At 36.4% G+C, this 14,614-nt stretch overlaps 1 protein-coding gene across 18 annotated transcripts in view; it reads left to right on the forward strand.

Moving 5' to 3' along the window:
* ABI2 (abl interactor 2) overlaps positions 1-14,614 on the forward strand; it is a 68,684-nt gene that overhangs the window by 17,522 nt on the left and 36,548 nt on the right. For all 18 annotated transcript variants that reach the window (XM_086751608.1, XM_086751610.1, XM_086751615.1 and 15 more), the window contains exon 2: positions 10,259-10,426. In XM_086751608.1, the coding sequence (XP_086607734.1) occupies positions 10,259-10,426 (168 nt within the window). The remainder of the gene's footprint in view (positions 1-10,258; positions 10,427-14,614) is intronic.

A 14,614-nucleotide genomic window follows, 5' to 3' on the forward strand; every position in this document is an offset into this window, starting at 1 on the left:
TGTAGTCAATATGGAAGATTAAATGCACATCCTTTTATGCTTGTAAAATATCCTTATATTGCTTTTAAAAATTGAGTCACCACTGGTTTAGAATAGTCTCTTTCTGGGCAAGAAGCACTGCAATTAGTGTGAAAGTAGGTCATGCTTAGGAAAATGACTGTGTAAAATACAGATCTCGCTGAAAGTAATGATAGAAAACTTGATGCTGTGTTGTTAAGCTATATGCTGCAGGTTGAATATAGTGACTTTGCTTGCTCTTCTTGAGCTACATAGCAATTGACAGAAGTTTTACTTCTAATTTTGAAGTAAATGGACCAAAACTGCTAGTTAAACTGGGAAAAAAACAGAATAACTACTAATTACGGAGCCTGCAGGAAAGTTTGGGGTTTTTTTCTGCTTATTTTTTGAGCTTCTTAGATTTTAGCAGCATAGCGAAGTTTGAGTCTGGTTAAAATGAAAACCCTCCTGCTACCTTCTGTTTTTTTTTATGTGTTTAACTCTATTACAAACATGAACAAAACTGGTAAACTTCTGAAAACCCCTTATTTCTATCAGTCTACACTTGGGAATTAGACTGGAACTCCTCTCTTGAGGACATGACTTTTATATTTATAAAATGTTCACTAGTTACTCAAGGAGTACAGAATAGATCTAGAGTTTGCCTAACAGTCTCTGCGTAAGAGGCTAGAATCGCGTTCTTACTCTGCCAATATTGTGTTTTGTCCAGTGCTATGGTAATGGGAGCAAAAGGTTGTGAAAACATTCTTTGCCAAGAAAAGTGCGCAGATAGAGTTCTTGGAGCACATAGGGAACAAATCTATTGAACAAGGCGGCACTGGTTTTGCTTAGCAGTTTTCAGAGTAAACTTCTGCTAACTTTCTTTCGCCTTTTTTGTTTGATCGTGGTAGTTTGTTTAGTTAAACTTGAAGTCTGGATGATCCTTCGTTCAATTATGGCTAGGTATGGTTTACTGTTACCACCCCCTTCAGCAGATGGGTAGTACAACAGAGGTGAGCTTTCAGCAGACTGAACACAGATACTAAGAACATGTGCTTGCTTTTGCTGTCTTTGTGGCAAGCCCTTCCAAAGCAGGCAAGGAAAAACACCTTAGAGGTGTGATTTTTCTTTTTGCCCAAGTCAGCCAAGAGTATATTTGAGTCTGGTCATCTAATGAGGTGCAAATGTGCATTTTGGGTGATAGAACTCTGGCATGTGATGTTGTGTTGGAGGAGCTGGAGACTTCAGCCTTTAGATGGTTCTACAATAGGCAAGGAAGTCTGTCCTGTTTGTTTGTTTAAAGGCCAAAAAAAAAAAAAAAAGAGGGAGAGACTGGAGAACCTTTCATGGAGAAATGCAGGGAAGCCTCTTCTGATGTTTTTAGTTCTCTGCTTCACAGTTCATAAACCACCACTGCAGCTCTCACAGGCTCTGCTAATTTGAGCGTAAATGTCTAGATTTTGGAGCTACAGTATGCTGCCAATGGCTCTGTTGCCTCCTAGAGGAGTATTGCATGTTGCAACTGTTGTGTGAAGGTTTCTTTTTTTGATCTCTTCTTTTTTATACCAAATAAAATGATTTTTTTTTTGTACTATCAGATTGTGGGCATGAATCTGAAGACAGACGGTTCCTTTCAGTATGTCTGAATTGACAGCAGCTTTAAAAAGTGCCAAGTAAGAATAACTTCAGATTTGGAGTTAATTGATCACTGTGAAAGGATTTGTGTAATCCAATTGTGGTTATTTCTTAGAAATGGAAGAATAGTTGTGCGAATTCCTGCCTCCAGTTAGTTTAAGCCCTCTCCTCTATCTACTATCTTTTGAAACAGTGTGCTCTTGTTACCTGATAGCTATGCGATGTCACTTCTATTAAAGCTTTTTTTTTAGCCATAGTTGTCAAAGGTAGCTAATTTAAAACATAATAACTTCTAGAATGATAAAATTTTGGAGCGTACTCATGTGAGGAAGTAGGGACAATTAATGGTAATTGAAAGACCTGTGTTAGTTGGCTTGACAATGTGGGAAGAGTCTGGAGGGTAACAGGACTGTGTTCATTTTAGACAGACGGCAAAGGCTTTCCAGCAGCCTGTGTTCCTTCAGCTACCTCACTCCTTTATACAGTGCCTAATGAAATGGAACTCTGCAACACAGCTCGATGGCAGCCTGACGTAGCTGTGGTATCTGGTGCAGATGTCCTGTCCACGTTTCCTGCCTCTCCTTTGGGAGCTATTGGCTGAATAGGGTGTATATCTTCCCCTTATATGCTGCAATTACACTCTGGCAATTACAAGCTGTCCTGCCATCTGACTAACTCTGTTAGTACATTAGGCTATAAATTGTGATGGTGGATGACATGACTGCACATCCTACTTAGCTTTTCTTGCTATGAGTTGGTAACATCTGGCAGTGGACTCTTGGAAGCAGAACCTACTTTTGCTGCCACAGAGAACTCTGCTTGTGATTCTAAATTAAAGCTGTTAGTTTGCCTCAGTCATTCCTGTGTAATGAATTGAGTTGAGCATTTATAGTGAAATGAAGAAACTGGCAAAGTTGGGAAATAACTCAGATGTTGCATAAACCCCTGTGACTGGATCATGTTTTGGGAAGCTGAAATAGACATCCTTTCTTAGAAATGGTAGGTTTTGTCAGATTTCTTGAGAGAGAGAGAAAATCTGTTCATCTGATATTGCTAAGGAGAAAACAATTGGTGCAAATAACATTTTTTTTTTTTTGTACAGCAGAATGTAGTTACTATGTGATTGTAGTTTGTTCTAACTTCTGAAGGCCACTTTGCATCCAAAGAGTAACTTTCGCAAACGCTACAATGACTTTTTTATTTTTGTCAAGTAGCTGTGAAGTAAAATTTGAGTTTGATTTAATAAATTGTTTTTACTTGTACACTTAGTTAAAACTCTGCACACTGAAGAATTGTAGAACAGCAGATACGTGAGATAGTTGAGTTAAGCCTGCCGATCTTTGCTGTTTCTGAGGTTCTTTGCTCAGCACATTTGTATTGGTGTAGTCTCTTATGGCCACAAATATGTTGATTTTATACTGGTATTAAAGCCAAAATTGGCTTTGTATTTGTAACTCTAATCATAATTATGTTGTTGTATGAACTAGAAAATTATCCACTTCTCTCAGCTGTGTTATTGCAGAAGAGCTAACAGAGTAAGGTGAAGCCTGCATTGATTAACAGAATGAGCAGTGAGTCTTAAATGCACACTGGGAATAGTTTTCTTTCACTGCTGCTTGCTTCTCTACATCTGATGCTGTAAAACAGTGTTGAATAACTGTTAATATGGCTACATGTTAACTACATTTCAGATGCAAATAAATTTGGATGCTGTCATGCTGTTCAGTTTCTTGTGATTTATCATTTTAAACTATATTATTTGTGTGTTGAACAAACTTTATTATGACCTTGTCTAGTAGTTTTATATGAATGCAGTGTGCCCTGGTTTTTTGGTTTTGGTTTTTTTTTTTTTTTTCTTCTTCACAAGCAGGACTTTGGTTCTACTTTCAAAAAATAGGAATTTGCCAGTTTTGGAGAGCAGGACATTTGCGTGTGAAAACTGGTCATCTGTGCTTGTGAATGTATGGAAATAAATACTGAGTTTGATCATGGTGATGGTTAAGGGAAACACATGGCAGATTTGTTGCAATGATGCTGGAAGCGTGAAAACAGTGGTGCAAGTGATTAGATGTCGGGGAAGATGTGCTTGTCCACAGCTATCATTTGTTCTCTTTTTCTTTTGAGTGCAGTAGACTGATATTCTAGTCACAGATTTCAAACCAGTGAGTGAGTTTTGCCCTCACTAGCAGCCTTGAATGCAGTATATATTTTTAAAAGTTGCTTTTCCACTTAGGAGATTAGGCTTCATGTATATTCTTTGCATGTGATGTGTTTTGTTAGATTTAGAATACACAGGATTTTACAGTACTATGAGAGCTGTCCTAATCCGATTTCTTTTGAGCTGTATTCAGAAGAGTTTACTTCAGTAACTTCATGTTTAAAGCTATTTAAATTTTAAAAGCACTTTGTATGAACAGCAAGTTAAATGATTTCATTTAAGTGTTGAGTAGAGACTTTGGATACAGTTGTGAAGAAAAGTACTTTTCAGTTTGACAGATGTTTGAGGTGAGATGGTTTAAGTGCCTGACTGACCTCTGTCTATGCCTGGATGGTCCACCCGCAACTCAAGTTTCATTGTAGTGCTGCTTCTTGCACTGTGTATTGTCACTTCTGAGAGTAGTTCACTAAAAAGGAGTCATGTCACTAGAAGACTTAACATGCTCCACTCTTCACAGGTGGGGCTAAGAGTTGTCAAGCAGGTTACTTTAATTATAGTTAGCTATCCAGATAAGGCCATTTAAAAATTATTGTGGAGTAAAAGTATTCTATCTCCGAAGTCTAGAGGTACCATTTCTACTAAGTTGTATGCCAAATTACCAGTCCCATTAATTTGTAGTTTCGCCTGTTGGGTGGTCTCAGTGTATCTTGCTGGTTGTGTATTCTTTTGAATACAGAATACTAGAAAGTTGTCAGAAAACTTATCAATGAGTTTCTGGATGGGTATGTGTGAAGAAGTGTTGTCCATTAACATCTGAAATGTTTGGTTAACATTTGACTAATTCATAATGTTTAGGGTGTAGATTATGTGTAAATGGCTACAAGCTCTCCTTAGATGACTACAAGCTCTCCTTAATTTTAAAATAAACATGTATACATTTGAGTAGGGTCATGAAGTGGTCGAGCTAGCCCAACCTTTGCCTAAAATAATGATAACAGCAGTAATTACATGAGTAAGCAATTATGTAGAGAAAAATATTTACACGTGGAGATGAATAGTTCAGTGATTATAGTATTAGTATTACAACTGACACATCCAAAAGGGAAATTTTGAGGTTTTCTGGTAGTCCTATGGCATTTATTATTTCAGGAGCTCTGAGAGATCTCATTTCCTTCTTTTCTAACATGTCAATGATTGCTTCTGCTTTTTCATACTTGTTTCACCTGCATGTTATATACCAGCTACTTATGAATTGTACGGTACATGTTTTTCATGCTGGGAATGAGCAGTTCTGGTAGTGAAGAAGGAGTAAGGGATATTCTTTAGCAAGTAAGTATTTAATGAGGTAGTTTTTTAAAACAGAAAGCTATTGTATTTTTCACTGGCAGTTATGTAACTTTTTGGCATGATTGTGGCATAATTATTGGATTAATGATGCTCAGTTTTCTTCTCCATTTTTCTAGCTTACAAAAGGACCTCAGAAAACACTTGGATGGGCTAAGCAAATACTATCTGTGCAGTTGAATAAATGTGTGTAAAATATTTAATTATGTATGAGGCTTTCATTAACTTCAAGGAATTCAGCAACAACTAAGGATAAGCTCGATCTTCTATTTTTCACAGGAAAACTGAAGTGTGCTTTGTCGGTGTCACAGTTGGGCGCGTTTTGTACCGAATAATTCAAGCTTGTTGAACTCTGTGGCATACAGCTTTTGTTCCTGAGGCTCCTTGAAGCTGATGCAACCTCAACAGAAACTTGAGGAGTTCTGCTTACTGGTCTTAAGACAAATGCCTACTTGGGTTTGCATTAACAGTAATCAAAATAAACAAGTGTTATATTGATTAAATAAACTAATCTTCTATCTCATTCTTAAAATTTCACTGTTACTTTTTGTCACATGTATTAAATATGAGTTTTGTTTCACTAAGCGGTACTGTTTTGAATAATGGCAAGAGATGCTGTATATCTTGAGGAAGTGATTGTTAGATTCTGTAGTGTAGTTAGTCCCATGTAGTTAGTCCCATGTCAAACTGTTTAACCTCAGCTTTCACTTTGACACCTGAATATTACTGGGTAAATGCATTGTACACTGAATATTGATTTGAATATTAATTGAGATTTTTCCATTTGGAATTCTTTTTTTTTTTAAGAGATTTTTAGGTTTAGGCCAGTTATGAGTGATAGTAGGCTCAGGAATGAAAAGCTCTCTTCATCCCCCTGCCCCCAATTCAACAGTAAGTGAATTCTTCCTACATATGGAAAACATTCTGCAGGGCAGAGCAATGGCTGCTGCTGGGTCTAGGTGCATGGTGTACCACTTCCTGGTGCATCAGAGGTACGCTCTCCCAGAGGTAGCTGACACCATCCTCACCCTGTATGTGACTTGGCTGGCAGGAGTATCAGATAAGCTCTCTGTGGTGAGTTAAAATTGTACTCACACTTACTGCTGAGAGCAGAAGAAAGGGATGCTGCTTTGTGACTCATGTGGACCACCTGATACGTGCATTGTGTGGAGAAAAGTGATAAACAGAGTAGATGCTAAGCTGCTGCATGTAAAGTGGATAACGTGGGCACAGAGGACGTCAATGATCTAAACATTCTATCTTTTAAGGCTGTGAAGATGATCCAGCTGTGGTGCTCACATATCTTCTTAACAATGTTTGAAAAGTCAAAGCTGGAATTTTAAGAGGTGAACATGCAACAGCATTCTTTATACAGTTAATGCAAAAATATTAAGGGAAACAAATGAGGCACTGTGCACAGGTCTTGTGGGGAAAAAAATGTAGCAAAGGACTGGAAAAACTGGAGTACTGTCTCTTTTCCAGCACTTGTTCCTTTTCTCTAGAAAGCAGAGCAACTCTGGATTGTTCTTCCCTATTTATTCTTGATTGTGTGCTTCCTTGTGTTTCTGTGGCTATGCAGTGGTTTGGATGAGGGAAAACTCCTAACTTGGTTTATGGATCAGATAATTTTAATTTAAGACTCACCTCCTGGTCTAATTCACTGCACTGAAGGAAGTGTGCAGTTTGTGTTGGGGACCCCTACTTCCACAGGTACTACTGATGAAACTAGAGCCTGTGTCTCCTTAATATAGTGATTAGTTGCTCAAACCATAGTTCACCTAACATTATTGACTTTTCCTTTGTGACATCTATTTAGTTTTGCTAGGGCACGTGTTTGCAAATTTGCATGGCAGGGAAGATAACTGAATTGATTAGAGTTTAAAATAACCATTTGTTTCTTAGGTTGTTTGTAAACTAGATCAGGTACTTAGTTCACTGTGTGGCCCTACTGTCACAACTGAATGGATGTGTTAAGACTAGGAGTGAGAGGCTGCCTATGTTGACAGTGTTGTAGAAGACTTATTTGTCAAACAATGGCTTTGATTTCTTAAATTTATTATCCGTTAAAGTACAGATCAAGCTGATCTAACAGTTGAAAGCATTGCTTCCCTAAGAGTGGTGTCTGTATAGATGTTATGATGTCCATTTTTTTCATAGACATGCAGAATTCTTATGCGTGAGTGATAGATTAAAGGTATTTTAAAACTTGAGAGCTGTTCAGTGGTGTTTTATGGCATTTAATTTAGGTCAGGGCACTGAAAACATACTTGTTACCAGTTCTTGATCATGCTGACTGCAGCACTTCTGAGAACTGAAGGGCTTCAAGTTAATAGCCTTCACTGTAACGAGTCTTCATTTTCTTATAATGAACATAGCAGAATATGTTTCTTTTGTTTTCAGTATTCACATAGAAACAGTATTCTGTAGGCTACTGAAACTACTATAGAGAGGCCAAATTAGTATTTTAAACTTTCACTAGAGAATTTTGGTAGGTATGGATATTGAACTAACTTTTTGCCTGCCTTACAGTCAGGTATGAAGCATATTGTCTGGTACTTTGTTGTTCTGAAGATCAGAGCATCAGATCTTAGTCCGGTAAGCATTATGTTTGAAATTGGTTTACTGATAGCTTGAAATCATTATCTGATTTGCATAAATCCGTTTGGTTACATAATTACATACTGGGACACTTATCAGTGTACCATTTAGTTGTCTAAATCCATTGCTAGGTTTGAGCATGGCAGCAGTTGTAAGCAGTATAATTTGAGGTCCATAAGGAGTATATGTGGTATACGCGGGGAGCTTGCTACATAGGAGCATGTGATAAGATACAATGTCTGGGAATCTACATTCCAAACTAAAAGTTAGATTTTGTGCTAAACACAACACAGTGGAAGGATGCGCTCTGAACACATATTCACATTTGTGCTTCTTTAAGCAGTAAAACTGAAGCATAATTTTCTAAAATGATAGATCTTTTTTTTTTCCTTTTGTTCTCAAACACTTTGGCTATTAATGAAAAAATACTGTTTTCTGGCTTCTACTTGGCTGTTCTGAATGTACAGTGTGCTAATGTAAATCAGCAATTTCTGCTTCTATAAACAGACTTTGTCCACAGCTGCGGAGCAAAACTGACAAGCTTCTGGTAATTTTTATTATTGCCATTCAGAAATTGATGAATAGCTGTGAAGGTGTCCTGTGGTTTGTATGCCTGCTGTAGTTATATTTGCAGACTGAACTAAGGTTATGAGTAGGGAGAAGGAAAGAGTACATTTACAAGCCAACAGTGTGAGAGCAGAGGGAAAGAGCTCTGTATTTCTTCATTTGGGAGTCCTTAAGCTGAGTTTGGAGCTCTTTTGTATAAAATACATGCTATCCAGCTGGCTGAAAGTCATGAGTTCTTAAATGGGTTCTGGGGGTAACATTTATCAAATTTCTTTACAGCTGGATATAACGCAGCCTTTACCGAGCATGCTATGCTGGGGAACATCGTCATACTGTGCCCTGAGAAACTGTCTCCTAAAATTTTCAGTTCCTTCTGCTGCTGGGTCTGGTTTTGTCTGCTGCATGGGAAGGAAACAGCCAGGCAAGAATGCTTACTTTCTACAGCATTCGTCCCCTCCTGCACTGTGGTGGGAGCTCTTGTATGGCTGAACAGCAACTGCTGCTGTCCTTTCTGGTAGCAGACTAGCAGTGGCCCGAGTGTGGCCTTCAATGAAAAGAATGACAGCAGGCCAACCAAGCAACCAAGTTGCCATTGATGTTTGCGGACACAGGAGAGGTTGCCAGGAAAGGAAAAGTATTGAGTATCTTTAATGTGAGCCTTTAATTGAAGTCCTGTGTCAGTGTCTACATGTGTGGTGTTTTTGGTTTGTTTTTTTTTTTGTTGTTTGTTTGTTTTTATTTCTTGAAAGCTAGCTACTTCTTTTAAGTATCTTATTACAGGGTCTCAGGAAATAACCTTGAGCTGTAAGAATTATTTTCCTGAAGTAGGGATAGACTTACTTTCAGTGTTTCCCAAAGTACATATAATAAAAGAGATGGTGGATGCAGCTTGTGCTGAAAGATACAGAATGACTTTATATTCCTCCTCTAATAAAAGCATATTTCTTGAGTCTTGTTACCCAGCCTCTGTGAATAATATATAAATGAAAGGAAATGATGAAATACAGTATTATAATGGCAGGTGGGAGTTGAGAACATTTGTCAACTGCTGCTTTAGAAACAGCACTGTCAGCCTGTGGGGTGGCTAAAGATCCCTAAAAGTGAAATTCAAGTTTATTACAAAGCCTTGGGAACTGGAAAGTTTCTTAACATCTTACTTGTATGTATTACCAGTGCTTTGATCTGTACTCTTTGTACTGAATCAGATCTTGGTGATACTTATGTTACTCAAGGAGAAACACGGAACCGTGACAACTAGGCTCAGCTTATTATTTTTAATGTTGTTTGAAATGTATGTATGTTTTGAAACTTTTAATGGATGTCTTCTGGGTTGATAGCCTAAATATTTTTAGGTACTCCTCTAGTAGAAAAATAGATCATACTAATTCTTCATAGAAGAAAATACTGCCAATGTGAAAAAGCACAAAACGTTTGAAAAAACATGGACTTGTTCTTTTTAAAAATTATTCCTCTCACATTTTATTCAGCTACTATTGTAAGGGAGTAATTATAGCTCATTCACTGTAAATGACCATTTGTGACGTTGATGAGGTCTAAATATTTGGGAGAGATGAGGAATATGGTATTTGGCAGATCCTTGCAAGTGTTAGGAGATGTAATTGCAGTACAAAGTTTAGAAGAACTCAAGAATAAGTATCTCAGAGTGCTTTTAAAGTTTATTGCTAAAATAAAGTATAAAAAGTTGCACTTGAAGTATTTAAAGAAAAGATGAGCATGTTGTATACTGGTTTAAATCCTTTTATAAAATATGGAAACTCTTAAAATACAAAGTTAGTAACTTTTGTGGAATTAATGTAAAGGAGGAAAAATTGTAACTTTGATGTAGGATTAGTTAGACTTGTATAATTCTTTGTCGTTTAAATACAGACAAAAGGAGTTCATTCCAAGAATCCTTATGTGAGAGACTTTACTAAATAAACCTTTTATTTCTGCTTTTAGTCAGCAGACAAGCAGCGAGCCCTGGAAGAAACCAAAGCCTACACAACCCAGTCATTAGCAAGTGTAGCCTATCTGATCAACACATTGGCCAACAATGTTCTCCAAATGCTGGATATCCAAGCATCCCAACTTCGACGCATGGAATCTTCAATCAACCATATTTCACAAGTGAGACTTTTTTTCCCTGATTTTTCTTTTCTTTTCTTTTTTTTTCTTTTGTTCTTAAAATTGCATAGCAAGTAAAACTCTCTCCTGACATTTTGTGAATGAGAAAAATAGTCGCATTTAAAACAGAAGGATGCATTTCTTCTCATATTAATTCTGGCAGTGGGTCTCATTATGTGATTGTAGATCTGTCAGTGTGAACATTTTACTTAGGATAAGAGATTAAATGTGTTCTTGGCCAGGTTATGGTTTGGAAAGGGGTCCATTCTGCGTAAGTGAAAAGCACAGAAAAATTGCTAGTGGAAAAATCAGATTATGTAAGGGACAGATTAAGCTTTCCAGCTCCTATTTGGTGACTTACTGTACTTGGTATTTGTTGGCTAGAGGCACTTAAAAGTAAATGAGAGAAATATGAAATGGATGGTAGAAAACAATACTTGTCATCTTCTTACTTTTCCTGTTGCTGTTATACTGGCATCTAATGACAAAAGCATAGATGACAAAAATAGTTTGCTCCTGGCTTTTCTTAATAAAATGTACTTTGCAATGACATGAACAGAACACAAAGTTTCAAGTTTGTGTATGGCTGCAGAACTCCTGCTGTTGTTTACAGTTTTTCTAAGCAGTAAGAAACTAAGCTACTATTATCAGGAATCCATGTCTCATCACCAAACTGATGAGAGAATTTTGACTACCAAAATAGACTGAGGATGGTGGCTAGATTTATTGGAAGCTTACATGCCTATGATGGATTAAAAGAGAAGTTAAGAGCGAAGATACAGCACTTTCTGGTTTTCTGTTCCTGGGGAGTTGATTGGCATCCTTGCTGAATACTTTGTGTCTTATTTGACGAATACATTTTGGCTGATAGAGTTTCTTGATCTCCATGTGATAATGTAATAAATTAAAATAAAGAATATTGTGGTATTTAGAAAGACATTTGAAAGTAGGAGCTTTGTAAGGTAGAAAATAAGCAAATTGAGCTGATTATTTACTTACTGGTACTGAAAGGGTTGCTAAGCTAGTAGAGGTTAGAATGAGCAAAAGTTATTAATTTTCTGCAAGCTTACTGAGCTGAGCTGGCTCACTGAGGGGTCAGATGAATTCCAGAGCAGGTGCAAGGGAAGGGATGGGGAGGATTTTCCCTTCTGGTAGTAGTATGCTATTAGATTGCCTCAGTTATCTCATGCAACTCCATCCCCAAAATAAGCTGAGAAGTTTGATTTCTTCTGCTGCAAGCTTCTTGTTAATCAATGGACAAGTCAATTCATTTTTTTTTCCCAGGAAATGTTACAAATTACTCTCTGTGTGTTTGTATATGTGATATATATATATATACTGTGTATGTGTATATATGCCTCTGTGTGTGTGTTTATGTCTGTGTGTGTTTGTGCTGTGAGTGTGCTTCTTGACAGGCTAGTGCCAGCTGACAAGTATTTCAACCATTTGAGAGCCTGGCATAAAAGACAGTATATGAATAAAAATATTCAGAGTTCAGTGGATTTTACATTTTGTAGAGGTGGAAAGTCCATTTTGTCACACAATTTCGTAAAGTAGATTTTGGGGAAAGAACCATAACATTTTTTTTTTTCTCCTTCTAAGAAGCAGAGATTTGTGCAGGTTGAGATGCTAGGTTAGATCGTCTTTGGCATTTATACAAAATAGGTAGTTATTTAAAATGGAGCACTAAATTACCAATGCCCAGCACCTAATGAAGATGTATCTACCAAAATTCACGGTGGCACTTGAACAACCAAAAAGAAGTTAAATTAAAAAACAAACAAACAACCAAAACAACAACAACAACAACAACAACAAAAAACCCCAAACCAAAACAAAAACCAAAAAAAAAAACCCCCAAAAACCAAACAACTGTAAAATTGAAAACTGAATTCAGGGGTTTTTTTGGGGGGAAGGGTTTTGAGCCTGCATCATCTGTATGTAGGATGCTCCCCAAATCTTAATGGAAGAAATTATATCAGAGGAGCAGATAGTATTTGAATTTTGGATATTACATACACAAAGTCTGTTGATCCAAGGAACTTCTATTAACTTGAATTCAGTATGTTCAGAAATGGCTTCATCCAATGATGCCAATGTTGTAGGTGGTTTTATTATCTGCCTTAATTTCACTGGTTATTTTTCTTTAAAAAATGAATTTATTTTGTCACAGTTTCTGTGTAATAATTTCTTTTCAAGAAATTGATTATACTTCTCCTGGAACAAGCCTAAGCTGCAGAAGACTTCCTTGATCTTCTTTATGTTCAGTGTAAAGTTTAGTAGACTGTTTCTAGTACCATTTAAAATGCCTCATGCTATAATACCTCATTGCCAAATTATGATTTCAGTTGGTCTGACTTGAAATGATGTCAGTAACACATTTTCTGTTCTGAAAACAAGTTGGTAATTACCATCTGCTCACAGTGTATTATTGCATTAATGCTTTAGTTAAGTTGAGAAAACACTAATACAAATTATGATATCTGGATATGTAGTCCTGCTTTTAGTTCTGATTTTGATTTCCACATATTCCCCAAAGAAGGGAGAAAAATAATTTGAGTCTTCGTAAGAAAACATTTTCAAAAGTGCTTGTTTTGTTCAAGTGTAGCTCAAACTGGAAGAGATGTGATTAACTTCAGAAGATAAAATATTCTAGTTCTCTGTTCATTGATAGGCTGCCAATTTATATCACTGTCTGTGTTTCCTTCTAAATGCCAACAATCAAAGAGCTGAAAAGAAAGCTGATAATAATTTCTGGTTTTCAGGTTATATATAGGTCCTGAATAAGGAAATCATTACTATTGAAACTATTTTTATGCAAATGATTAAATCCTATTGGTTTAAAATTTAGGATTACTTTGATTTGGTCTAATAGTTGATGAATCTATTCTTATTTGCTTTCTTGAACCTTGTCCGGAACAAGATGATATGCAGTATTTCATGTTTGGCTGAAAATTTAAATGCTAAACACAGATAATCTGTATAAATATTTATACTTGTTTGAAAAATTATGTTAAAGTTTTCAAGTTAGCACATGCTGTGAAATGTTACTAATGTCCAAATTCTATAAATTAATCTGGCAGGTTTTCAGGTTTTAATATTTGTGTGATGAGAAATAATTTTTCAGATTTAGTTATAGAATACTCTTAGTTAGCAAGGCTATCTTTAAAATTCTTCTCTGCAGTAAGTTATCACAAAGATGAGTGATAGTTATGAGTTCTCTCCAGTGGCACTGCATGGTGGAGAAATCTGCTTCATCTCCCCCTGCTACAGAATCTGTTGCATGATATTGGCCATGAGAACAGGTATTGAATAAACTGCAGACTTGAACTTCTCTGTAGCCAGCATATGTTGCTTAGCTAAGCTGTAGCAACATGTGAACTGGTTAGTCTCTGCAGAGAAGTTCACTTGGACCACTGATAAGTCAGTAAAGGCTTGTAACCATTTTCAGTTGTCTTATTCTTGCCAGTTATAAGAATAGCCAAACTCTTTCAAAAATGGTAATGCAAGTCTAATTTTCCACAGTATATATTACCCATTTATGGAGCAAGAAACTTTTCAGCATTTTTGTATCATTATTACCTCTTTCTTTGTATATGAATTACATACAGATTGAGTTGAGGCAAGTGATGTCACATTTCTAACGTGACAAAATTAGGCAGTTACTAATTTTAAAGTAATAATCCAGTTTTTAAGGCAATTTGCAGTTTTGTTTAAATTACATCAAATTAGATTTTTTTAAAAAAATAAAAGCTCAGCGACACTGTATTTAAGCAATGTTTTCTTCTAAAATATTTTTTAAACTGAATTTTAAAAGCCCAGACTAACAGACTGGCAATAAATTGATAAATTAATATTGAATGTTTTGAGAAGAAGAGTAAGTCAAGGCTTCTGAGACTTTTATTTCTGAAATTCCACTACATTTTAGACTTTAAAAGTGCTGTCAGCACTCATCCAGCGACTAAGCACCACATAGCCACTCACTTACTCTCCCCCAGCAGGTTGTGGGGAGAGATAAAAACAATTTAATAATTGAAATAAAATAATAACAATAATGATAATGATTGAAAAATTGTAGTGAAAATGAAAATAACAAAGAGAAATAAAACCCAAGAGAAAGAAGTGATGCAAATGAAAACAGTTGTTCAACACCAACCAACTGATGCCCAGCCAGTATGAATTCAGTATGGA

The sequence above is a fragment of the Chlamydotis macqueenii genome, chromosome 6, assembly GCF_036417535.1.
Source record: "Chlamydotis macqueenii isolate bChlMac1 chromosome 6, bChlMac1.mat, whole genome shotgun sequence".
Lineage (NCBI taxonomy): Eukaryota > Metazoa > Chordata > Aves > Otidiformes > Otididae > Chlamydotis > Chlamydotis macqueenii.